The sequence below is a fragment of the Blennius ocellaris genome (assembly GCF_963422515.1).
Source record: "Blennius ocellaris genome assembly, chromosome: 16".
Taxonomy (NCBI): Eukaryota; Metazoa; Chordata; class Actinopteri; order Blenniiformes; family Blenniidae; genus Blennius; species Blennius ocellaris.
Genome location: NC_137665.1, coordinates 9,689,962 through 9,717,782, shown reverse-complemented (window position 1 = coordinate 9,717,782; position 27,821 = coordinate 9,689,962). Strand labels below are relative to the sequence as shown.

Sequence of the window (27,821 nt, the reverse complement as noted above, 5' to 3'; positions counted from 1 at the left end):
CATGATGCTTTAAAAAAAACTATTACAATTCTGAGAAACGAGTTTTTTTGCCCAACCCCCTGATTTATATTGTCATTCATAAGAAAATAAAACCCCACAGTTTTCTCTAAAATGTGTTTCCCTGTTAACTACCTGTCTTGCGATGGCTTTTAAATTATACATTCTTTGTGAACTTTTCTTTTTAACGAGCTATATTGATGTGTTAATTAAAGTGTCCACTAGATGTCAGTATTGTTATATATTATTATTGTATCTATTCTAAAGTCCTCATGTCTCATAATTCAAGAGTGTCTGAGATGATGCATGTTTAAAGAGAGTAAATAAGTTAGACAGCAAGTGCTCTTGAGAAAACATTACAAGATTTGACCTTCAACCGAACATTATGACTGAATGTGGAACGTGAGATTTCTTTTTTGATCATTCCACAAAGAAACTGAATCGAACAAAATAAGAAGAACCTTGAATCATTTTAGAACAGGCAATTATGTTGCAGGTATAATATTACATTGGTGGGGAAAATGTAAGCATGAGATTTCGAAGGTCTATGGATAGAAAGCTGAGTGTGTTTATTTGTAACCAAATTCCAAACATACATGTTTTTTTAATTGAATTCATTAAATTGTTTTATTTAGTATTTTATCGTACTTGAATTTAAGGTTTTTTTGCTTCGATGGACGTACATTTTTGTCGACTTTCTGTAATTTTTAAGCATTCCGTTCCAGATTCGGATTTTCCTACACTTCCGCTTCCTGACACACGGGGGCCGTGTTGCTTCAACTTTCAATGCTCGCAGTCTTGCGCTGCTGGAGCCGGTCCTCCAACAGGTAGACCCCTCTGGAGGAGGGGGGTGGTGCTATTGCGCGCTCGGCGGTGCGATGCTCAAAACTGCTGCCCAAGTGAGCGTCTGCCCTCACAGCACATGCCATGGATGAATGTTGAAGGAGAGGAGAGCAGCTGCTGATCTCTGACACTTTTCCTGGCTGGATGCTCTCGAGTCCCCGGATACTCTGAAGTGCCAGCGCGCGGATCCGTTTTGGAGTCGCCTGCAGTGCGCATCAGCTTGCAGACAAGACGCGCGATCTGTTGGGACTGTTTTGCTCACATTTTTCAGTTTGCATGCATTTTTCAACGCTGGACTTTATTCTTCTGGGTTGCATTTGGGAGTTTTCTTTTCTTTTCTTTTTTTAAATGTTGTACTTTTGTGTTGCTCTGATGTGATCTGTAAAGAAAACGTGCAGAAATGTTCGTGCGCCATGAAAGTTTAGCCCTGCGGCCGCTCTCCTGAAGTCCCCACATTTGCATTTTGGTTATTAAACTTTTACTGGACACAGAGGCTCCGAACGAACAGAGGGGATGGCCAGCGAGCGGAAACCGCGGCTTTGTCTCATGACAAAAGGGGACAACGGGTATGGATTTCACTTGCATGGCGAGAAAGGAAAGAGTGGGCAGTTCATCCGGAAAGTGGAGCCCGATTCCCCCGCAGAAGCTTCGGGGCTGCGAGCCGGGGACAGAGTGGTGGCTGTGAACGGAGTGAACGTGGAGAGGGAGACGCACCACCAGGCACGTGCACATGAATGTGTTGGTCCCCAGGTTGTGTTTCGAGCAGAGGGGGCATCAGCGGGTCACTGGCAGATGTTTGCATCTGTAACAATCAGGCCACTCAAGTCTGCTGCTGCTGCTGCTGCTGCTGCTTCTGCTGCTGCTGCTGCTGCTGTGCTTCTCTTCTCGTCCTGATTTAGTTGCTTCCATCATAGTTCCTCTGTATTTTACGCATTCATAATTGCACTTTAGTATAACATGAACAACTGCATCTGACAAACAGTCAACAGCTTTTCAGACACGCTCGTCTCTTTCATCTGGTTTGAGTATCTCCACTTTAGTTGACATCCATCAACGCCTGTCTGCGTTTGTTGTAGCTCCACTCTCATCCTGGGCTGGTATTCAAATAGAAACAATCCTCAGATGTGTATTTTCCCAAGCTTGAAGACACGGGGGGAACAGCAGAAACAAGAGTCTCCTTGTTCGGTGTATTGAGTTTCTCTGTAACCTTGTTGCAGCAGAGATTAAAAAAAAAAAACCTGTTGAGCATGTTGTTTGAGGCTCTCAGAACTAATCTGCTTCCTTGGGTTTTTCAATTTCCATGAGAAACAACAACAACCAGTCAGTATTTGACCCTAGGAAAGTGCTATTTCCTCAAATCAGTCCTGGGGTGAGATTGAGATATGCCTCCCCCCTGTAATTGCTCTGTAATGACATTCTAGTTCTTTTACTGCCTTTTTGTCATGCCATCCTCTCCCCTCTCACAGGTGGTGCAGCGGATCAAGGCGGTGGAGAATGAGACCAGGTTGCTGGTTGTCGACCAGGAGACGCATGAAACTCTGCGGAGCCTGCGCCTCACAGCCACGGAGGAGATGGCCGTCGTCGGGACTGGCGCCCCCACGCCGACCTTCCCTCCTCCTGCAGCATCCTCACCCCCCCAGGTGCCCACCTCCACCCCGTCGTCCCCCATCAAGAAGCGCGAGAACGGCTCGGTGTCGAAGCAGCCGATGACAGGGGGCGGCCAGGTGCAGAAGCCCACCAGGAGGTCACCATCCAAGGCTGCGAAGAAGGTAAACCCTCCAATCACAGCAGGATATGCGGGGATTACGAGCGATGGTCGGGATTGTTGCAGCGGTGTTTGCCTTCCGATGATTACAGCTTATCGTTCAGTGCTGTGTGCACTTATTAAGGCACAGCAGCATGAAGGTGCGCCTGCTGTGGAGGAAACTGTCTTCATAAGAAGGAGATGAGAACAGTGGGACCACACACACACGTTGGTTTGGCAGTTTGGGTTTGTTTTGTTCGGCACAAAGACTAAAAATGAAGGGAAGGCACAGAACAGCATCTGCGATACCTGTCAGATGTCTTGCATGTCGGTTTTTATGCGTAACGCCACAAATGATGCCGTGCTGCAGCTTGACGAATCTTCATTTGTTTCTTAAACGTTTTAGATGATTTAAAAAAAAAAAAAAGATTTGAGAAAAAAATATGTTATGTCAGTGAACTTTCAAGGTATTGGTGCACAGATTGTTTATTTACTTTTCAACATCCGGGCTCTCTGATCCATCACATATCGCATCACTGACGGTTAATGTTGAGGTGCTGTATTTTGAAGTGAGTGTGAGTGCGTGACTTTCTCTCTGTTTGTCCTGTGCTGGTCTGCTGAACCTGTCAGCGAGGCATCCTGCCTCACCCATATTCAGCTCCAGTGCCCCCGTGGCCCCCACTGCTTAGAACAATCAGTGTAAAAGACAAATGGATGGAAAATGGTACGAAATATTCAGGCTTGTCTGATATCTGCATGTCGCTTGGAGTTTGTTACATTGTTGGCAAATGCAAGTCGTCCGAGGACGTTCAACAAAATCTCCAAGCACAAGTTAAAAATATGAGCCACACTAGCGAACAGATTGCAGGTCGTGAGTCGCCTCCTTCAACAGATTCTCCTCAACTCGCACGTGCTCGCACCGCACACTTGTTTTCTTCACGTCTTGCCAGTTTGAGATGAGATTCATATATTTTGTGGTAATTCTGCAGGCTCTCGTGCACGCATGTTGTGTGACTGCTCTTGTGTGTGTGTGTGTGTGTGTGTGTGTGTGTGTGTGTGTGTGTGTGTGTGTGTGTGTGTGTGTGTGTATGTCCTGAAGGGATAACACAGCCATCTGAAAGCATTCCTGATGTCGTGTTAGAGTTCAAAGAAGTCACGAGGGATTGGAGGGCGGTACCTGTCAGAAATCAGGAATCTTGCCGTGGACAATGTGGTTGACTCTGCAATGAGAGGAAGGCCAAGCCTGGAAGAGTATCACAGCGCAATTTGCTTCTCATCATTATGTGTTTATTCACCTGCCCTCGCTATCCGTGTTACATAATCCCGAATAAGCAACGGATAAAATGTTATCATTTTTTGCCATTCACTGTTTATTGCTGTTATTCCACATTGACATGGAAAACAGGATGTGTTTCCGTCCACTCTGATCAGATCGTGTTTCGCACGGGTCCCTATCAGGCAGACGAGGCCACTCAACTTCTGCTTTCTGCATTCACAAGACATGTGTTTTCACTTAAGGTTCGCCCTGCCAATATGTGAGCAGCACTTTTTTTTTTTTTTTTTTCTACGAGAAGCAGTGACAGGCCCAATCAGTTGGATCTTAACTGTGTGTATGTCTTTGTTCAGTTCTGGCTTTGTGGCCGATGGGGAGAAATCCCGAAGCTTGGATGAGGGCGGTTAAGGAAAATACTTTGAGGTCGCTCGTTTTTCTTTCCGTCTTTAATGACTCTAATGAAGAAATGGAAAGAAAACCGAGGGGGAACGAGCCAAGAGACATTAGCAGGTCGGATCTTCCAGGAGAACAATTCGAAGACGGTGTCTACGCTGCTGTTTGAGTCACTGATTAGCGAGTGAACAAGAACTTTTTCCTGTCCGAGCCGCAGCTGTGGAGGGGTTTTTTTTCTTTCTTTTTCTGTCACTTGATTGGTACCTTGTGAGTCTGTTCAGCATCTCTGCTTCCTGTCGCATCTCAAAAGAAGCTGTTCCACCACAGATACACTGACACGGCACGATATGTCGTGTGTGCCGGTCATCCATCCATGCGACCGGCGGGCAGCTTTGGCAATAATTGACCGCGGCAAAAGCAGAGTGAAACTCTGATCGGCAATGAAACCATGAGAGAGGGAAACATAGCTGGGAAGAATTACAACACTCATTGCTCCTCTGGATGCGATTTTGGCAGAAGTCAGCTGAGTTTGTGTTGAAAAATAGAGGGAGACTGCTGAGAGCAGCACATTTCTCCTCATATTTTATAGGTTAGAAAATGCAGAAGAAAACGATTGCAGGAGTGAAAGAGAGAGAGAGAGACAGAGAGAGAAATGGGGGGGATTAGGGACTGAGAGCAGCCAGCACTAACCTTGAAGATTTGTTGGAAGTTGTTTCAGGAAGTCCCCCCCCCCCCCCCCGCCCCCCCACTCCAGTGGGGCAGAGGGAATGGAGAAAGGTTTGCAGTGTAGTTAAGTCATATACTGGGGGGGAGGGTTATTCGTGCTTGTGCCTGTTAAGTCTGTCACAACGCCAAATTTAATGACCAAAGCATTGATTATTGGTTAAATTGTAAAGACAGCCATCACAACACATCTAACAGCATGGCATTTGTTGGTTTTGCAGCATCTCACACTATAATATTTGATGACAAGCATGACCCAGCATGACACTAAGTTTGATAACTGTAGGTTTAAAGGGGAAGAGCACTGAAGGAAATTAGTTGGACGATTGATTTCCACAAAGTTAATTACAAAAAAAAAGAAAAAGAAATGAAAACATCCACTTAAATCCAAATCTTGCCAGAATATTATATATATAAAAAAATCCCCTGTGATAAACAAATGAAAACTCACTAATTTAGCTACATTTAAAGTTTGTCAATAAAAGCATGTGGGGGGGGGGGAAAAGGGGTCACAAATGCCTTAAAAACACAGTACATCCTGTTTACATCCCTAAAGCCACAACTTATTGGGAAAGTCGATGAGGGAGGACCGACTGCGTCCGACTCTGAAAGCCAGCTGCTCTTGCAGGATTATCTGGACGCTGATTTATGTGTGTGTTTTCAAAGTATGGCTGGAGAATCAAAAGCCAAGATTTTATATCTACAAAATGTACAAAAAAAAAAAAAAAAAAAAAACATAACTATATGTTCTCTTTATAGTCCCCTCTCTTTGAGAGCAGCAGGGATTTGTCCTTGTTGCCCTGAATGGATACGCAGACTTTGCACACACATTTAGATAAAAGAAATGCGGATCACTTTTCAGCAACTGTAATCACTTGCACATTTCTCCAATAACTTCCCCCACTAGATGTGTTTCTGCATTTCTTCCCCAGGTTACATGACACTGCCTGTATTTTCCTTTCATTTTCTGGCCAATCACCCCCCAGGTTGTTGTTTTTTTTCTTTTCCAGTTGCATTCCTACCATGTCTAACCACCCCCCACCACCACCACCACCCTCTACACTTGTGACCCTGCGGTCAGTCGTCCAGACTGCAGACTGACGAGGAGCTCAGTGTCGTTAAAGTCTGCCTTTGCTAATAGATCCTGAACAATAGTTTTCAAATACCGTTTCATAAAACCTCAGAACAATAGCAGGAACACAGCACCCCTAATCATTGTCCAATACTATTAAGAAAGGCTCACTGATGCCATTCAGTTATTTTTTTTCATTTTGCTTTTCGTCTTTAATCACTGTTCCTTGTGCCAATTCCACTCAGCTCAGTCATTTCATCTTTCGTATCCTCAGAAAGTTTAGTTTCTCATTACGACTTGCCTGAAGTCGCCATAATCTGAACTAAAGATATTAAACTGAGATAAAGACTGACGCCTGAGCCAGTTTCCGTGAGAACCAAAGAGATGCTTCGAGGATGGGAGCGCTGACATGTATCATCTTACCTTAACACACACTTGAGGTGTTAGTGCTCTGTGTGTGTACGTCCTGGTACACACAAACACACACACACACACACACACACACACACACACACACACACACACACACACACACACACACACTGCACTGATGCGCATCACGTGGGTGTGTCATTAGCACTGAAGATTCAGATAAAGTGTTGGATGTCACTTTCCCACCAGTACCTTTTTTTAACTAGCGAATACAGAACTGCACACAAAGACACACTGGCTTGTTTTACACACACACACACACACCGAGGGACTGCACTTGACTAAAACACACACGTTTCAGATAGGAGACTTGATGTATGTTTAAATTGGAGAATTGACGATTTAACTTTATTCGTAAAAGGAAAAACCCACTAAAAATTAAAGGTATGAAAGTCAGCTACTGACGGACTTTGCTATAGTTTGTGTTCTTATGACTGAAAAGCGAAGCTGTAAATAAGACATGGGAAAGGAGATATTTTGTCATTGCCTCACGTTTTTCCTGGTTCACATTCCCTGTCATCACTTCATATCCTCCTTTCACGCTCCAGGCAAATTCAACATGATTCATTTTCCTGTTTATGTCTCTTCTAAGTTGTTTTGTGTCGTTTTCATCATTTTACGTGTTTAATGCATGGAATGCACACATTAGTACACATCGTTATTTTTTCGCTGGTTATGCATCCATCTATATTCATTCAATCGTCCAATCATTCATCCCTTCATCCTCTGTACTTTCCACTTCTGGAGCTATTCTCAATTCTCATTACTCGGGCTACAACGCAGACATCATTAATACAAAGGCTCAAATTTAAGGCAAAAGTGCACACCCCTACACAAATGTGTGGTTCTCAGTAGCAACATATTTGAACATTTGCACTGAGAATTGCTGCCGTTTCCTTTATGAGTCAAGCAATACTCACCAGGCCTTATCGTCTCTGTGCTACGATTGTGCTTTTTATTATAAATGTGAACTCTATGACAAGCGACACTATTTGTTATAAGAAATGTCACACTTTCTACTCAAACATTATTTAATGGCACGTCTTATTGAATCGCATTGAAAGTTTGAGATTTATCAGATAGTTTTATGTGGGAGAAAAGTATCTTAAAATTTGTGAAATTCACAGAGACTAGAGCGAGAATATGTTCCACAGACACAAAGAGACGGGCGAGCTCCTGCTTTGTTGATGGAAAGTGCTGCGCTCTGTTGTAGACACTGTTTCTGGGCCTCTCCTCCCCCCACCTCTCCCTGACCTGAATTTTCCCTCTCCGTTGGGGGCGAGGCCCCGACCACATCGCCAATATGTCACAGCTTTTCACTTATTCTCTGCTGCCCTGCTGCACCAAAACCGAGGCCGTCCTGAAGTGCGCTGGACACCGTGGCTGCCAGGACAGTCGAGCTTCGTGATGAACTTATCACTTTTTTTAACGGTTTAAAGAGAGCAAAGATCATCGGGATAAGCGATTCATGACAAAGCAAAAGCATTCTGCGGGAACCTACGTGTCTTCAAGCAAATGACGCAATGTGTGTCTGTCTTTGATAGGTCAGCCATGAGTTGTGTTTTTGAGAAGTTTAGCTCTGATTAACTGAGGAGGAACAAATTCTGTCCTGTTTTCATACAGGGCAGTACAAGAAGGCCTCTGTGTACTTTAATGAACATCACTACATCATGTTAAGGATTTGTAGGGTTGTCAGAAGCACATCTGTTGCTTGAAGAGAGCATCCACACACACACACACACAGCCAACCACCCACCCACACACAAACACAAACTGCATACATGCGTGGTTGAAACTTTCAGATGATCAATGATCTAATACAGGTTTGTTTGTACATTCAGCATTTCGCTTGTTTTTTATTCAGTATGCGTGTGTGTGCTGACACAAAGACACAGTTCTACATTCACATCTGTGCTCAGCTACAGGACGACACACGTGTGATCCATGTGATGAGGCAAAATAAAAGCTGATGTCCATCTAAACAACACTAAAGACTAAACGAGACAAGAAAAGTCCCAGCTGTTTTGGTTTTGTTGTTGTTTTTTTACCAATTCTTCCTCGGGAGAACTTTGAAGCTCAGTTCTCGTCAGCAATCCAGATGCAGTCCATTTGTCTGAGTGAAAAACATCTGTGTGTGAGAACCATAGAGATCCCAGTGGTCAAGTGTCAAGACTTAAGGTTAGAGGTCAGGATAGGATCAACTGAAATAGCAACACAGGAGATGTCTGAGAGAAACTGCAGGATGTAGCTACCTTGTGGATCTGTTGCATTGAATACCTGATTTCTTTTCTTCTTCTTTTTTTTTTTTTTAAAGTAAAGTAAAGCCCCAGCTGAGCACCTGCATCAACTCACTCGCTGCACTCACATACTGATTAGGTGTAAAATTGTGAAACACTGGATTGTAACTGTCGTCGATGTTTATGTTGTGGTTATAAATCTACCTGAACAGGTTTGGTCAAGTGGAGACAATTAACAGGAAGGTTCAGCCTGTACTTCTGCGTGATCACGTCCTGTCACTGCGTCTGAGAATGATCTCCCACTCCAGTTGTAAAAACTGCCGTGGCAAAGAGCTCACGTTCCTCTTTTGTACACCGGTCTTCTGATACCCTGTTGGTTTTTGTGTTCAGTTGCCAAAATTTGATTATCCCTGGCCATTAGTGTGTGACACCAGAGAATGGGATGATGGCTCAGCTCTGGTTGTGAGTCACATCTCTCTCTTTCATCCTGTTGCCTGGACATTGCTCTCATTTTGCTGTGATAATGGGGAAGAAAAGATGCCTGTCAAGTCTCGTGTAACAGCACACAGCCCAGGAGTTTGTCTGGAGGCCTGTCGTGTGACCACCGACTAAAGATTCATGTCGATACTGTAATATGGAAACGGTCAAACACTGGCAGTAGCTTGTGTCACTATGAAAATAATGTAAAAACTGTCTTCATGACGGTGGATATTATTTGAAATTGAATTATCTATGGATGCGATAAGATGAGATGAATTAACAGTCCTGTATTCTTTTCGTATTATAATAAAGCAAGCGGGCATTATTTAACATCTGGTGCTGATGTGAAAGATCCAGCCCCTGCTTTGAATACCAGTATTGTTACGTCAGGGGCTAACGTGCGTGTGTGTGTGTGTGTGTGTGTGTGTGTGTGTGTGTGTGTGTGTGTGTGTGTGTGTGTGTGTGTGTGTGTGTGTGTGTGTGTGTGTGTGTGTGTGTGTGTGTGTGTGTGTGTGTGTGTGTGTGTGTGTGTGTGTGTGTGTGTGTGTGTGTGTGTACGTAATTGCGTGCATGAGAGAGAGAGCGAGTGTGTAAACTAAATTCCTGGAGTGAAAACATGGAGGAGAGTGTGTTTGCCTGTGTGTGTTGAGGAAACTGAAGAGACAGAAAAGGCGAGGCGAGTTAGTTAGGTGGGGAATGTTGGAGAGAAACAAACAACTAAGAGCTTTGTGGTAAACCTGCGTAGGATGATATGTGAGCGTGAACACAGCTGTGTGTTTCTTTGTAGTATCTACCCCTGCTGAGCTAATAATACATTCAAATTCAGCCCCTGTTGATATACACACACACACACACACACACACACACACACACACACACACACACACACACACACACACACACACACACACACACACACACACACACACACACACACACAGCTCTGTCCTCTGGTGCATTTCATGATTCATAAAGTGCTCATCAAGACACATTTAAAAGGTAAATCTCATGTTATTTATGATGTATTGAAGCTGTGACAATTTCCTGAATTCTAACTTCCTGTAGTGGTTTCAGTAGCACTGTGGACGTTTGATCTAAATCTTAAGTGTTTTATATATAGTTACACTATGCACTACTTTTGCATAACCAAAGTAAAAGAACACGCCTGTTCTGTCCTGTCATCTTGGACTCATTTGGGACTGGTCCTATAGCCCAACTTGTAATCGTTGGGAGGGTGTTCAGTTTCACATTTAAGGTTATCTACTAATAAAACGTGGCCATCTGAGAGCTAAACGCCCTGTTTTCATGCCCTTTTTTTTTTTCATATTCTCATCTTTTAAATATCAGTTGTTGGAAGTGTAGGTCTGCTGCGCACGGGGTGAAAATCGATCAGCTGCCCACACAAAAGCCCTGCCAGCAAATAAGAGATGCCGGAGGCGACGACGCGTGTTTCTGTATTTACAGAAACACTGTAAATACAAAGAGCTCACAAAACAGGCAAGAAGTCCTTGAGAGTCGTCTTTTGTGCTGATGATAGTGTGGCGAGGCGAGGCACACTCAACGTCAACCTCAGCGTCACACCTGCCCTGTTTCGCAGCTCCCTTCTATTCCTGAAGTTCAGTCACATCACGTATTGACTTCTTTTTTTTTTTTTTTTTTTTTTTTAATGTGCGGCTCCCTGCACTCACAGTTGCATCAGTTCCCACACATCAATCCGCGCGGCGTTCACACACGGCCGATTGTTTCTGACGTCCCACCGGCCCCGGCTCTGTTTTGCTCAGCTCTAACATCTTGGAGCAGTTTAATTGCAGCCATCCTTTGCATGTCCATGGGGGAGGAGATGTAATGGGAAACAAGGGGCTGTATCCTTATGGATCACCCGGGAATTGGAGAGATGCTTGAGTAACACTTGACAAACGAGGGCAGGAAGCTTGATCTGTCTGTGTGTGAGGTGAGGGTTGTGTTTGTGTGCGAGGGGGATGTGTGCGGCAGAGCAGCAGGCGGGAATTCCCTGTAATTGATTCATTATGCTTTAGAGAGGGACAAATGAGTAAAGCACATAGTATATCTCCCAAACGTATATATTCCTGGAGCTCTTTGGATTAGTTTAAGCTAATGAGGTCTCCTCGCTAGAGAACTGTTTTAGTCTCCATGATGTCACACTCACAGTATCCTTCACTCCTTAGGGAGGTTTTAACAGACACGTTCAGAGCAGAAGCTTTTGGTTGTTTAAAATGTTCTTTAACATGTGAGATTTTTCCAATTTGTCATTTTGAGTTTGGCTAATCCCAGCCTGCTTTTGTGGAGTTTGCATGAGCTTCCTCGTGTGTTTGTGGGTCATCTCTGTGTTGGAGCAGCCAGAATTTGTTTAAATTGATTAGCTATAAATATAGCTATGATTTTAGGACAGTAAACCAACATTGACGACTGATCCAAATATTTTTGTTCTCGCTGTGAAAAACGAACCTCCCGCGGGCAGGAGAGATATCTGCCTCACACTGATAACAGAGGCGTGGACACACGCCCAAAAACATGATGTCACCAAAATGAACTGCCGACCTGTCACATGTGAAAAAACAGGGGTCGCGGTGGTGTGAGCAACTGTTGTGAATTTAATGGAATTTTTTTTTATTTAAATGCCTAAATATAGACTCGAATAACCTGAGAACGAGAGAAGAGAAAATAAACACTGTATGCTTAAATACTAGCTCCTTTCTGACCACACACACACACACACACACGCACACAATCCAGCACATAACTGCTGAATATTCCACCATTGCCAGCAGCCCACACAGTTTAAAGCTGACATTTCAATGCTAATAGGCAGAAATGTTGCATTTTGCAGCCACTTTATTCAGGCTGTTTCTGATGTGAAAGACATACTGTGTTGTGTGTGTGTGTGTGTGTGTGTGTGTGTGTGTGTGTGTGTGTGTGTGTGTGTGTGTGTGTGTGTGTGTGTGTGTGTGTGTGTGTGTGTGTGAGGGGGGGGGTGAAAATGCAAAATAAATAGGAGATTATGAAAGAATTAAGTGCAGAAAGATAGTGAGAAACAGATGGAGAGAATGTATTGGCGAGATTTAAACCACCTGTTGAGTCGCCTCTCCCTCTTTCTCTCTCATTTTTCTCTGTCTTTGCATACTTTCACTGAGTTTATGATCAGCTTTAACCGTGAAATGAAACTGACTCGCAGGGAACGGCTGATATTGCTGTTATCTCCCAGAAGGCCAGGCCTTTTTGTAAACTGATACCGAGCATCATTCTGGACTCTCTGCATTCGTCTTTTTTGTTGCTTTTCTGGGTAATCCAGTTTCCTTCGTATGACCGGTCCTCAGAGAAGCTGTGCTCTGTGGGTCACAGCTTTCTTTCTTTCCAAAGATTCTGCACAATTAAGAAAGACAGCAAAACACTGATCCAATGCAATGGATATGAAATACTGTGCTTTTTTTTTTTTTTTTTACGTTATATAGGAATCCAAGTGTTTTCTATTGTGGATTATATTGTATGTATGTGAAAGTATTACGCTTTAACTTTAATAAAACAACACCCAAAACAAATATAACAAACATCAACGTAAACTGACTGTCTTCATATCCATCCTGCTCTTAGCTGCGCTCTGCGACAGTCCAGCCTCGAGCTGTAACACCTGAATGATTTGTTTGTCCTCACGAGGCTTGTGCGTCTAATGACAGTTCCATGACTTTGGCTTCGCAGGCTGCATCACGGTGGCGTTTGAAGTGTTAAGCAACAAAAGATATCAACATGCATGGCCACTCTAGCAGATATTTAGACTATAGCTGAGAACCACAACTACTGCTTTTCTCTTAGCGAGGTCTCACAGCACACTGTAGCAGTGGATTAAAGACTTTTACAGACATAATAAACTTTGTTTTGGGAAGGTTTTAATGGGAGAAAGTCCGACTCAAATATAGCCTCACTAACAAAAAGGAAGACACGACTTTACTGAATCTTCCTGCACTTCCAGGTTCATTTGTGACTTGGATCTCTGATTGTGGAGCAATGTGACAGTTGCCGCTTCTTCTCTTTCAGATTGAAGTCAAAACACTGCATAACGCATGAAAATGAGCTGCAAACTCCACAAATACATTCAGAATAATGAAAAGCATCACATATGAAATCCGTATGTTTGGCTTGAATAATTTACACTAAGGAATAGTCCCATATCCCAGTTGGAAGAATGTATCTGGTCAAACTGGGACCTTCCCACGCAGAAACTGAGAAGTTTCAGAGAAAGGGTAGGTCTGACGTCCGCGTGACAGGAGTGTGAATATTATTACCTTAGTAAAAGTCCAATTTAAAGGCAGAGCTGATGGATCTCATTAGATTACACAAGTGGCTGATGAGTGAATTCTGTGTTGCTTTGAGAGGTTTAGAGGTGAAGGTAGACAGATAATGCTGGTTCGCTGACTCCTGCTTTACATTTGTTAAACCGACATGACATCGGCCCTCGTAGGCACAGAATGAAAGCAAACCACAGTTGTCCAATAATTTACCTTAACGTGTGATAAGAAACAGAGGTTTGGCTCTGAAACCCTGAACCTGTGCTGTCCATCAGGAAATTCTTGTGCCGAGTCCAAGCAGTTACCACGATTTACTCTGTAAAGGGTACATTATAAAAGCCCGACCCATGACGAATTAAGTTTACCCTGCTACACTGTATGTCAGTTTTCCAGTCATTTTGGAAGATGCACTCTCTCCCAGTTTTACACATTCCACCTTTACTTCGTTTTTCGCCTTAAATTGCGATAGAAAGAAACACTTTAACACAGCTGGAGTTACAACACACACATGCTTGCAAGCAAACACGCACACACACTGCAGCAGAGTGGGGAACTTTGTAAACATATCTCAGCGGGTCTGTCCGGGTAGGGCAGCTCTGGACACACAAACCAAACAGTCACACTGCTCGTCTGCCTATCGCAGAGCTGTTACGCAATACAGCACAACAGCAGCGGGGAAAAAAAACAGTTGGTTATCGACATCTCTTGCCAGACTTTGCATTCTCATGTTCTCTCTGTAGCCCCGTGCCTGTATTTCCTGTGATCCGCATCCTGTGCATCATTCTGCTGGACCTGTTTCTCTTTGCCATACTGATGCTATCCCCAGTTTTCGTTTTTTTACAAGCTGTAAAAGATTCCTCCTCTGCCTGTTTCCAGCTGCTTGTCAATTCTTCCTCTTTCTCACTGTCGTCTCACCCATGTCTTCCTCTGTGAACTGACCAGATCTACTCGTTCTCCATCTGATTGAGCAACACTTCAACACTTGAAGCGTGTGGATGGTGCACACATAGAGACACACACACACATTTGTTGTAGCCTTTTGAAATGATCTTCATATGTTTTTCTTTTAATTGGCACTTTTGAAAAGTATGCACTGAACTGTCACGTAGACAGTAAACCCACGTGTCAGCAGAAACTGTGATAGTCCACCTTTATGATCATAGATACCACAGATATGCATGTCTGTACACCGTGTTCAACATACTTTTGAAGGGTCACCCTGCATGCTGAAGTTGTTCCTCTCTCTTAGATACCGCTAACAGATGAAACTGGCTACACTGGTTGCGCTGCCGTCTCCGTGGCATCTGGTTGTCAAACATGACCTCAGCAAAAAAAAAAAAAGTCCCATGTGCTGTTGCTTGTTTGCACTTCATGCAACATCAGCAACGTTTCCAGTCAGAGCTCTGTTGTAAATTACATCCAGTGGGCTTCAGACATCGCTGCTGCCAGGAAGCATCCGCTCGAGGGCGTTTCCATCGGCTGAAATCAAATTTTTTTCTCTTTCATTATTATTAATACTATTATTACCTCTGCTCGATTAAAACGCATGCACACATGCGGCAAGGACAAGGGACGGAAACAAACGTATGTGCACATCTTAATTAAAATCCATAGGATGCAGACAAGTGGAATGCTGAAGGTCTTGAAAGCACATCAACAGTGAGCGGTGAGAGTCCTCTGAATGGCCCCGGTTACTGTGACTACATCTGTGACTGGAACAAAAAACAGGCCTCTGTTTCCACTGCAGAAGCCCTGTTTGTTCTTGACGAGCTGGTTCTACTGGCAGGTTAGCGAGATGTTATGTAAATACCGATTCAAAATTGTTTTGAGTTTTAAAATATGCATCTGTTGTGAGGTTTGTTTGTTTTTATTTTCTTTGATAAAAAGATGTCCCAGGTCAAAAGTCAGCACTCTCAGCCACTGATGATGCGTATTGCAAGAAGATAAGCAGGATATTTTTTTCCTTTTTCTAACCTGTTGTTTTGCTGAGGAATTTGCAAAATGAATAAACACGTACGTCTACCAAGTTGTACTGAAATAATGTTGTTGGTCATCTGATTATTTGATTAGGAGTGTGTCAGAGTCTCAGAACAGAGGATTTTTCGCTTAACATTTTCAATAAAAGTGTTTTTTTTGTGTGTGTGACTTTCAGGGTATGCAACTTGGTTTTGGATATGAATTTAACAAGACTGGCGATAGGAGTCACTCTTCTTGTGTAGCAACAGTTGCAGGAAAACACTGGAATGTATTCTGAACATTTATTTTCATGTCACCACAGCAAAAGTCAGTATTTTCATCTATTTTGGACACTTATTGGTATTTCTATGCAGCGAGCCCAGCTGGAAAACAGGCTGTCGACCCAAGTGAGATTTTTCCAAGCTGAGCAACAGAAATAACAAACCAAGCTTGAGATTTTAAGTTCGTGGAAGAACTCAAGTTATGGAAAGTCATTAAAAAAAAAAAAAAATCATGGCAGGCTCACAGAACAAGTTTAGCCACAGATTGGTTGTTCTCTATAAATGTTTTGACCAAATGCTTTCTTATTTTTGCTTAACTGTTGATTGGATTCCAGCTCTCGTGTTCAAGGTACCTGCTTGTAAGATTTTTCTCTCGGCCTCTGTAATGAGTGCCTTTAGTGAGATATGTTGTTCATCTGACACATTATTTGTGTACGCCGTGTGGATGTGACAAACTAGGCTGTCGTTTGGCATTCTTCAGTAATGTTAGCTGCATTTTTCTGACTCGGGACTTGCCGGTTGCAAGTTGTAAAGTTTACAGAGAGGACATTCACACACACACACTCACAGCTCAACAATTAATGCATAGTTTCTATGCATTGAATCATGTGCCTGTGCACTCGTCGAAACATACGTCGCGTTGTGTGCCAGCAGCAAGCCAGTGATCCTTGGCTGTGAAAGGGTTAACGGCGGTCATGATCCATCCGTCGCAGTAGGCCACCGCTCAATTATTCAACAAGCTGCGATCCAGTTTCATCACCTGCCAACGCCGCTGCCAGCAGCCGCTTACAAAAGCGGTGAACATACATACACGTCTGTGTGCACAGACACAAACAAATTAGCTAGAACAAGTCGTATGTCTTCATCCTCTGTCACACAAACAGTAAAATGCCGTAATGTGCATTGGTCACCATGTGGTGACTTGTCGGGTGTTTTGACGAGAGGATGTGCGTTTTCTTGTTTCTTTCTCGACAACGACAGAATCAAAATCTTCCTTTATAGTAGTTAAAGCTACTTTCAAAATCCAAGTAAAGCTGCCAAATGTCACACACTGCTAGTGAATGATACCTGACGACTTCTAACACACTCCACATCCTTTGATTCCTGAGTTTTCACGTGGCTTGTTGGGTTCCTGGGAGAACAGAAACTACTCTAGGAAGCCACCTTTGTAGTAGACTTTCATATTATATACTTTAAAATCTATTAAGTGTTGTGTTTACCACATAAAGCATATAGGCAATTTTCCTCCCTAAATCTTGCACTTTCTCAGTTGGCAAATATGAGTTTGACGGCATGCAGATCGATTTTTCCCACTGGTAAATTGGACCATTCCCATTTCCCACTTACTTGAATGCACTTTTAAATGCAATATAATGGGCTTTTGAAGGAGTGCTATTCGACCTCTGCTGTATCAAGTCATTGATGTGGGATGTGAAATATCATTTACATTACAGTGTATCTTTATCTGTTCTTACTGTATTAAGCCACTCACGGAGTCCAGCACACGTTTGTGTGTCTACTGTATACGCTCCCCCGCATGTACTGATCAAAACAAAAGCTGATTGTAGCAGGAAACTTCTGGAATTCATGGGATGGCACTTTGTCCCTTCCACATCACTTCCTGTGTGTGTGTGTGTGTGTGTGTGTGTGTGTGTGTGTGTGTGTGTGTGTGCACGTGCATTGTGGGACATTAAAAACTCCATAACGCTCTGCAGTGGGTGTGAAATATTCCATAGTGTCTCCGTACAGAAAAGCAGGCAGATTTACTGCAGAATTTTTCCATATGAACTTGTTTTCGAGTCGTGCTGCAGTCACACGCGAGTCCCTGCAATGAAACCCAGACTTTGTGTTTTGCCAGCACTTCCTATTGCTTCCCCTCCCGTGTGCAAAAACACGTCCGATGCTGAAAGCTCTTGCTATGAGAAACTACTTTGCTGACAACGGGGAAAAAGTCATTTTTCTTTGTCTCATCTAAACATTTTCTTCCCACAATAACCACCAAGTTTTCAAACAAGCACCGTGGCTACATGCAGTGTGGTGGCCTCTTGTTTTGGAGACTGCAGCTTCAGGCTCCCTGTTCTTTACAGTTTGATTAATGCATGTAGATGTGGGGCTGCGCATTCTCTGTCATCGACACCCGGATCCGCTGCAATCGTACGCAAACTTCAAACACGATCGCAGAGACAAATTAAAGTGTCCAAACACACGTTGCGTCAAGGACTTGGAAGTTTAAGAGATGGCACAGGCCCGAAGGGGTGATTAGTGGGGTGCAGACAGGCATCGAGAGGCAGTCGGAGGCTAGATTGGCAGACACTTGCGTCTCCCCCACATAATGGCTCCCAGCTGTGCAGCGCTCACTGTTTATGTTCAATGCAAACTCTTTTCCTCGCCTTCGTCTCTCACTGGAAGCTTCTGTCATCTTCGTTCTTTCTTTCTTTTTTTCCCCTCCTTATCGCTCTGCCTCTCTGTTTTTCTGTCTGCTCCACTTCTCTCGGGGCTCTGCACATTTCTTAACCCGTCTGTCTAATTTCTTGCACCGTCTTTCTCGACCCTCTCGCTGCATCTAATTTTCAGTCCCTCCCACACACACACACACACTCTCTCTCTCCCTCTTGGCCTCCCTTCTCTCCCGCGTCCTCTCGTCCTGTTGTGCTTTTCTTCCCTTACCTAGATCAATAAAGCTTATATTAAATATGTTGTCATCTCCCTTGGATGATGCACACCTGGTGTTTCCTAACCCAGAAACTCCCCGTCCAGCCAGGAAAACATTTATCTGCAGGGATTCACAAGAGTCAAATTATTCCAAAGCTCTCTCCTTCTCTCCCGCTACAATTCAGGGCAAGATGCCCAGAACGCTGCTACTCTAAAGATATTGATGCCTAAAATGAAAATTATATGTTGCCATCTGTGTTATTTTATTACTATTAAGGGTTTTCAGTGGTAGGAATTGTTGCGGTAGCTGTGCTTCTCTCATTATTTCTTAGATGCTTTTGAGAAATTTGGTTCAAGAGTTGGGGAAAAAAAAGCTGTCATCAACCATCATGTGCAGTTATCACTACCGTTGTCTCATATCTCTCTCTCTCTCTCTCTCTCTCTCTCTCTCCCTCTCCCTCTCCCTCTCTCTCCCTCTCCCTCTCTCTCTCTCTCTCTCTCCCCCTCTCTCACTCTGCCCACGTGCTCTATATGTATTTTTATCCCACACAGAGCTGGATTGTGATTCGAGCTTCACATATGCAGTGGAAACAAAAGACTTCTCAAACTGCGGAATATGAAATGTCTCATGTGCACAACATGTGTACAGTACTGTGTACGTGGTGAACTCCCCGCAGGTCACCCAACACCACCTTTACCTGGCCATTACCTCACCGCTAATATGAACTGGGGTTACAGAGCCGGCCACCAAGCAGCACATTTCTTCCCGAGTGTGGAGGCGGGAAATCAGTGCGATCACACTGTAGCGCTCTGGGCACAATTATACAGGTTCTATAAATGTCTTCACTCAGGCTGAGTGATGGGAGAGAGATGCTGCAAATGGACATTTTTCTCTCCACAATGAAAAACGCTGCAATACAATCAGAAATCCATTCTCCAACTGAATGAAAACATGAAAAGGGAGAAAATCTGAAAAGGTCCACGTGATCACACAAAGCTATTCAGAATATGAACATGTTTGTTTACAATGCGGTGATATCATCATTACTCCTTGAATTCATTCCGATCACATATATTTGTATAAACTCTTCACTGCGGATGTGAAAGGTTTGTTTCATGTGTTCGTAAATCATCACAAGCTCTGCTGAAAACACCATGTCTGCCTGACTCACTGCTGCTTTCTACATATTTCTACGCCGCGCCATTTAAAATGTGTGCATTTTCAGCATTAAAACTGCCAATGTTGTCATGTATTCCAATGTCAACGAGACTGCAGCTGTTGAATAATCTAATCTCCACCTGAAGCTCCTGTGGTTCATCTAAGCAGGTTTATATTGATGATGTTTTACACGTATACATATAATAATTTTTTTTAATCACATCTGTATAATCTCAGACAATAATTTGAACCACAGCAACTAATCAATTAGATTATTAGTGTGTGCTTGAGACATTAAAACCAAATCAAGAATAAGTTGAACCTGCATGTTTTTCCTATAAGAGGCTGTGTTTCTGGACTCCTTCTGCACTCATTCAATTTTTTTTTTTTTTTTCATTCATAGGAATTGCATGAACTTGTATTACGATGCCGTGCAGCTCTGTTTGCTGTAGCCACAGTGAGAGCTTGAGCTGGTTCACCTCTCATGAAGTGAAGCTGCCCCGAGTGTGATTGTGGTCGTATTACTGCCACAGAGCCCTAACACTTGAACCAGATGAGGGCATTATTAGTTATAAATTGACAAAGGATGCAAATGTAGAAACATAATCCTCGTTGTGTCCTACACAAAGACATTGTGTCTCTCCTCTCTCTTCCAGGAGGCTGTTGCCCAGGCTGAGGCGAACTCCCAGACCCAGTCGCAGCTCCAGGCTGACCCGTCTGAGCCCGTCCCGCGTCTCTGCCACCTGGTGAGAGCAGAGACGGGCTACGGCTTCAATCTCCACAGCGAACGCTCGCGGCCTGGCCAGTACATCCGCTCCCTGGACCCCGGATCACCTGCTGACCACGCTGGGCTCCGGCCGCAAGACAGGCTCATTGAGGTATGAAGCAGCGTGGTGTTGTGTGTGTGTGTGTGTATTGATGTGTATGTGTTTCAATTTAAATAATAGAACATAATCCATTAAAATGTCCTAATCTGAATGTACTTCTCACTCACACTAAAGTTTTGTTTTGTTCCAGTGGAGACTTAATTCAAAGTTTAGACTAGTCTTAATTGGGATTTTTTTTGCTGAGTCAACAGAGGAAATAGTCACCAGAAACATCTTTAGTGTTCATAATGTCTGTGTCAGTCTGGCATATGTCAGAACTCATGATTGACAGGCTCATGCATGTTGTTTTCATTGCCAAGTCCCTGTATTGTTGTGCATTTTAAACCCGTATTTCCAGAATAGTTAGATTCGTGTCAGAAAGCTTTCCATTTAAGGCTTTGCTGATCTGAATCTAGTGGGTATTTTCTCCATAGCATGCCAATAAAAACAAGTTAAGTTAAGCAACCTTCTATTCCATATGAGCTGACAAAAACAAATTGATTCTTCTGTACAACATTTTCATCCAAGGCTATCTAAATCCAACAAAAAAATTCCAAATAAATAAGGTCTCATTTGTGGATTATCGATCAGTTTTAGAAGCTGAAGTTCAAACTAAAGCCACTGGAGATAGAAGATTTGCCAAGAAGGTTTTGTCGTCTCCCTCATCTGACCAAATACCGACCGCCTCTCGGTCCACCATCTCAGCTGTCATTATATAAGCGGCCGTCATGCTGCTGTGTTTCTAAGGATAAGAGGACCTGGAGCCGGGACCTGGGCTTTACTGTATGTCAGACTGGGTGATATGGAAGAAGATAAATAAAGCTGATCGCGACCGTGAGGAGTGTCAACCTCGGGTCTGTCTCTTCTCAGTGAAAACGACAATGTGTTTATACAGTATATCTAATTCTTTTTTTCTTAATAAAACAAAAAAGTGTATCAGATAAGAAAAGGTATAATGAGTAGACTATGAATATGATTAACTAAGTAAAGAAGCACCGTGTAAGTGAAATGTATTCACTACTAAACATTATTGTCAGTAATTTGCTCAACACTAGTTATCCCTGCAGTACTGTACCATCTCATGAAAATGACGGTTTGCTGTTTTGTAGTACTTCACGCTTGTGCTTGCTCGGCGCCATTGGGCAAAGCTGAGTTCACAAACATACGAAGGCAATCAGTATCTAATGCCCAGCAAACATATTGTAGAGGGCTGATTGAACGGTCGATCGATAGCAATACAGACTGTAAACAAAACGTGGAAGAGTCTGATCCCGTGGAAGTGATGGTGAGACTCTGTGGGGAACATCCTGTCTATAGCAGGTCGCAGATGGCAGTACAGTAACAGTCCATCACCTCCCTGACCTCCCGCTACGGAGACATGAAGGACACTCACTCACTAAGACACATATTACGACAACAAACCTGATAAATAAGTGTGTGTGTGTGTGTGTGTGTGTGTGTGTGTGTGTGTGTGTGTGTGCGTGCGTGCGTGCGTGCGTGCGCAATAATTACAGCCGTCTCTGACCATGCATCAAGACAGCGCTTGTGTTATCTGTCAGCAGCTCGTTAGAGAGGTGAACAACCATGACAGATCTCTCTCTCTCTCTCTCTCTCTCTCTCTCTCTCTCTCTCTCTCTCCCCGTCTTTTCCTCTCACCACGCCCCATTACACTGGAGTGTGTCGGCGTTGTAAAGGCTATGATGAGAGCTCGGCTTTCTGTCGACGTTTGGCAGAAGCTCTGACACCAGTGAACGCCTCATCAGTTTCTGCTTCAGCAGCGTGTACTCCGAACCTCGCACAGACTGCAGCGGGGCATCAAAGGTCACGCAAACGCGTGCCACCCTCACTTGTTCATTGTTGTGCCCTTCAGATTTGACACCTGCGTCCTTATCAGTTTAATCTCTCCCACAAACACAGACGCTCTGTTTGAACATGACGGGAAAACGGTGGATCATTGCAAAGAATGTTTTCATTTTTTTTTCAGTATGAGCTTATTTTCTTTGGTCGGTGAAACCATAAAGGATAAGATAATTGAGTCTGTGGCTGTAGCTGCTGTAAATTGATTCAACAGGTCGGCATTTAAGTTAATGAAACTTGCCATAGTGATTAGTTTAGCTTTTAGAATTCCGTGCACTCTCACCTCAGCAAGAATGTGCCTGGATGAAGTTCAGATTGGGCTTCAGGGCCCCTCTGTAAAGAGTTTGTTCTCCCATTGGATGCGTGGGTTTCCTCCAGGTACTCGGGTTTCCTCTCCCAGTCCAAAAACATGCATTTGAAGCTAATTGGTTTCTCTAAATTCCCCATAAGTGAGTGTCAATGTGTGTGACTGTGGCAGGGTGTAATCTGCCTTGGCCCACAGTCAGCTGGAAACAACGCCAGCAACACACAACCCGAAATTGGATTAAGTGGAATTGAAGCTGGATGGATGGATGGATGAGATAGAGATTAAAATGGCATACATCAGAATCCTTTGCAAGAGGATGAAGAAAAAAAATACCAGCACATGAACATGAAAAAGTTAAATCTGCTTATGTTACCGCCACTAGCAGAACAAGCCAAAGTCAGTAGGGGAAGAACACTGGGCCCCACTGACAACATACTACTGGAATGCATCTTACACAGAATCTATTTGGAAACAATAGTAGAAATTCATTTTTACTTGCATGCTATAACTGAAAGAAGTTGCTCATTCTTATCACAAAAATTAAAGCCAGGGCAAATGTACTGGAACAAACTTATGATCTCACACAATGCTCGCGCACAATTATAATGGTGAACTTCAGGTGGAACTCTCCTTTTACCCACACATTATTAAGAAATTCCCCGAGGATCCATCCCATGAGAAATAAGATTTCACAGGGTTCCTATAGCTTGTATTAATTAGTCCAGCAGGCAGAGAACCTGTGTGGGATGGAGCGTTAATGAAGTGCGTGAAACATGACACAACACCTCGTTGTTAGGCCATATACAAAGATGTTTGTTCTCTCTGTATCAAACTGCCTTGATGGCCAGTGATCTCTGTTTTAATCAGCCTCCCGTGTGTTCTGGGGCAAAAATATTCTTTAAACGCTTTTGATGACGACAGGAGCAGTTCACATTTTCCATCTGTTTGATCCGACGTTGCTCCGTTATATTTACAGTGTTGTATTGCCTCCACTCTCTTCTTACTACCCCCAATTTCCCCATTTGCTTCCTTTCCTAAATTGCCCATAAAGTCCATTTCATTGCAGCGATTAGCCTCTACTCTACCGTCTCGCTTCATTTCTCGCACCCAGCAATGAGAGCAAAAATAAACGAGAAGAGCTTGATTTTTCTCTTTGTCCCCTCCTGCTCTTATTATAAGCAGTGAATTTTAAACAAATTCCCCTTCGGCACACTGACATCTGAAACCCACACTATCGCTGGAGCCCAGGAGAGCCATCAATAATTGATCGTGTACCAACACTAGCTTGGCGTGGTGTGACGCTCCCGGCCCCCGAGCCAAGGTCTCGACAAACCTGTCGAAACAGTACATCGAGATTAGAACCAGGCTCAACACACACTTGCTTTAATGGCTGCAGGAACCAGAGTGACGCTTTCACCATTGTAGACCCCTACAAGTGTGTTCAGAGTGTTGCACGTGTACATTTCCCACCATAGCTTCAGGCTGTGTCCACAGCTGCAGGCACAGCTGACCTAAACGCTATAAACCCACCAGTCACAGCGTGAGTTGGAGTTAAATTGTGTTTATTAGGTGCAGGAAGTCTGAAATAACGCGTAGAACTGTGTGCAAGCAGTGTGTGGTTACATGGCGCCCCCTGCTGGATAGGTGAGGTAAACACAGCTTCTTTGGCTTCTCAAACATATTCACACCAGCACTGGCACATATAGAGTTAATCAGGGACTGCAGTTATTGGAAATAGAAGACAATTCAAACTTTATGGTGCACTTTTTTTTTTAATTGTAAAAGTTGTTTATTGTTTGCTTCATCAAGTGTTGATATTGTCAGGACAGTGCTGAATAAGCATTTCGCTTATTATTATTTTAGACGTGATTGCAATTTATTTTTTACTTTAAATCTACTAGGATGTGAGCCATGGAAGTGATGATGTCTGAATCAAATGAAAACGTTTGATGGACTTGTCAGTCAAACTCCTCAGCTAATTTGTGTGGTTCGAATTTTGGTTACGAGCTTGTAAAACCACCTGTAAGCTATTTCTTAGATGCTCGTCATATTTCCCTCTGTACATGAAATAACCCTCCTGTGTTTTGTTTTTTTGTTTTTTTCCCCTGTGTCCTCCAGGTAAATGGCGTCAACATCGAGGGCATGAGGCACGCAGAGGTGGTGGCCTTCATAAAGAAAGGAGGAGACGAGGCCTGGCTGCTGGTCGTGGATCCAGACACAGACGAACATTTCAAGAGGAGGGGAATGATTCCCACAGTCCACCATCTCAAAGGTGGGAACGCATGTGGTGAATTTAAAACACACACACACACACACACACTCACGGGGAGGGCACGCAAATTCCAAACAGAAAGCCCAGACTCTATCTGGGATATTTATACTGTGAGGTGAAAGTACGAACCACCAAACCACAATGTGGCCCCATTCAATGTTTTCATACTACAAACTATTCCCTCTCAAGAAAGGAGAGAAGTGCACCGACTCGCACACGTAAACATACAGAATACCGTACACCCGACCGTATGTGAGCCATAATCACACCAGTATATGGCTCAACTTTCTTCATGATCACAAGGATTATGAAGAAAGTTAGATTTGAAAATATATTTTTTCTTTCCCGTTCACCGTGCGCACAGATTACGACGGACCATCCATATCGAACGGCTCCTCGGGGCCTCAGATCAACGGCAGCTCCACCACACAGTCCATCAGGTCCACACGCTCAGACCTCAGCAGCCGGGGCAACAGCACGCAGGTGAGTGTCTGCACTCGACCACGTTGCTTCGTTCGGTCTGTCGCTTTCCACTCGAGATTAATAACCCAATCCGTGTGTGTATCTGCGTTCGCCACCTCACCCGTCCAGATGGCAGACGACGAGGGCGCCCGGTTGCAGGACCCGTTCGCTGAGACGGGCCTGAGTCTGAGCGCCACGGCTGCAGAGGAGAAGATGAAGGTCCACTCCAAAGAAAAGAAGAAGGCGCCGCAGATGGACTGGATGAAGAAATACGAGCTCTTCAGTAATTTCTGAGACAAACACTCTTCAGAGACCAAAGGACCAAAGTTTCTCTGCTGCCCCCCCCCCCCCCCCCCCTCCGGAGTTGCCTAGTTTGTATTGTGGGGAGAAAAAAAAAAAAGTCCCTTCAAAATACACAGACGATGACTCACACAACAAAAATCACTTTTTACTGGAAATAAATACGACCAAAGGATAGAGCTGTCAGGAGGATTTGACTTTTTGAGCCTTCTTCAGACACTGTTTAGCCTTTTTTACATGCAACACAAATAAACAGCGAAATGACTCCACAAAGCTTTTGATTTGCTTAAAAGAACATCAAATCTTCACGTGCATTTCCTGCAATCACATTGGAGTATCACGGACATGTATGCACAATTTTGCAAAGACCCCCCCCCCCCTCCCCATTTCCTCTTTTCTCTACTCCGAAGAACTCCTTTCAGCAACTATTTTTATATTTAAGAATTATAAACAACTATAAATAAACCCTATCCCGTCACCGCGGACGGCATCTTAAAGATTTTTTTATAGACACTGTGACATTAACGACTGTGGATGTCGTGGGAGTTTTGGCCCTCCGGTCAAAAGAAAACGCCTAAAGACGGATCACTGTGAAAGACTTGAGACCCTCCACCTCCAGCCCATCCATCGTCTGTTTACCAAGATGTTTGTTTTTAGTGTATTGCTCACGTATCTACTTTTACATTGAGTTAATCAACTGATTATCAGAAGATGAGATCAAATTTCTCACTAGGTTTTTTTTTTTTTTCATAAACAGTCATGAAAAGTGTATTTCCACTAATTTCATCCTCCAGATTTCTTCCTGTGCACACTGGCCTCACAAAGGGAGGCACCACTAGCTTCAAGCTTATTGGATGAACGATCCATGCCGGCACATTTAGCAGAAGCGATCTGCGTCTCTCAGAGCGGGGGCGACATGAAGGATGAGTTTCCCCGCTGGTGAAAGCTCGATGTGTACAGCAGAGGGCAAACTCAGATCACGCACAGAGACATGCGCTGGCACATCGAGGAAACAAGAGTCCATGTTTATCTGGACGTCATTCGTCATTTCGTAATGTTGGAGAAACGGAAAAAAATGAATTTGACGTCGACGACAGACACTTTGATAATTTGAAGGTTCGCAGCCGGGTGGGATCGGGTGGCTCCCGAGAGAGAGGCGGGGATGCAGATGTAAAGTGAAGGTCGTCTCGTGTGCGGACGGTATTTACAAGTGTGACTTGAATTTGAAAGCACGGTGTTAATATGAAGGCAAAGAAGGAGGACACGTTACAATTTTAGATCATCTGTTGAAAATTTTAATGCGAGCCAAGCAGAAAGATAAGAAACAACAAGTCAGTATTAATTGTTGCCTTTTTATGTATATATGAAGTCTAGAGAGGAACTGAGATTGTAAACGGCTTTCAGTCATTGGGTAAAATAACTGTAAGGTTGCAGCAGGGTGGTGTCGTGGGTGTAGTGGTGAGTATCTCACGCTGAGAAGGTCAAACAACATGTGTTTTAGGTTAATCTGTGACTCTAAAATGATCCGTACACATGACTGTCTCTCTGATTGGGTGAAGCGTTTATAAATCCGATGGATGAATCTAATAATTGGAATGAATTTAAAGAAAACGTACCCTTAACGGAAATTATGAGCTATCTCATATATTCTCTCCTTCATTTTAAAGAAGTTCATGAAGCAGATTGGGCAAGGTTGTCTAACACACAGTCAGACTCGCCGTCTCTTTTCTGCCTCTTTGTCTTTGTGCTGAGCTCAGCGAGCCGCTGGCTCCTGGTCGCTTCCTGTCGAACTCGCAGACTTTGGGTGGAGGCTGTGTCGGGAACGCGCACGGTGAGGTCAGAGATGCTCCGGAGGATCTAGCGTAAGAGACTGTGGGAGCCATGGAGCTTACCGAGGATTATTACACATACAGGGACAGCTGTCGTACACATGCTCACACACGCTCGCTGCAAAATGTGTGTGTGTGTTAGGAAGGTATACAATGTCGCCATCCAAGCAATGTTGATGTAAAACATTACAAAAGCATTGAAGACTTTTTTCTTTTTTTTTTTTAACTCATTCACATTTTCAATCTTTGCACACAATGTCTTAAATCATAGGTGAGCATGAGTTTTGTGTGCTTCGGAGCTCACTCTGTATTTTCGGTCACAGCTAAACAGTCTCTGGTACTGTGGCTCATGTATGTACAATAAACTCATGCAGTGTATATGGCA

At 43.7% G+C, this 27,821-nt stretch overlaps 1 protein-coding gene across 1 annotated transcript; it reads left to right on the top strand.

The window, feature by feature from the left end:
- The first annotated feature begins 968 nt into the window (after window positions 1-968).
- Window positions 969-27,821, top strand: LOC308141865 (Na(+)/H(+) exchange regulatory cofactor NHE-RF2). Its single transcript, XM_080512102.1, has 6 exons — window positions 969-1,560; window positions 2,307-2,609; window positions 20,200-20,421; window positions 24,692-24,845; window positions 25,210-25,328; window positions 25,437-27,821. Exons 1-6 carry the CDS (start codon window positions 1,354-1,356, stop codon window positions 25,599-25,601), a joined length of 1,170 nt encoding a protein of 389 aa, XP_080368228.1. The 5' UTR covers window positions 969-1,353; the 3' UTR covers window positions 25,602-27,821.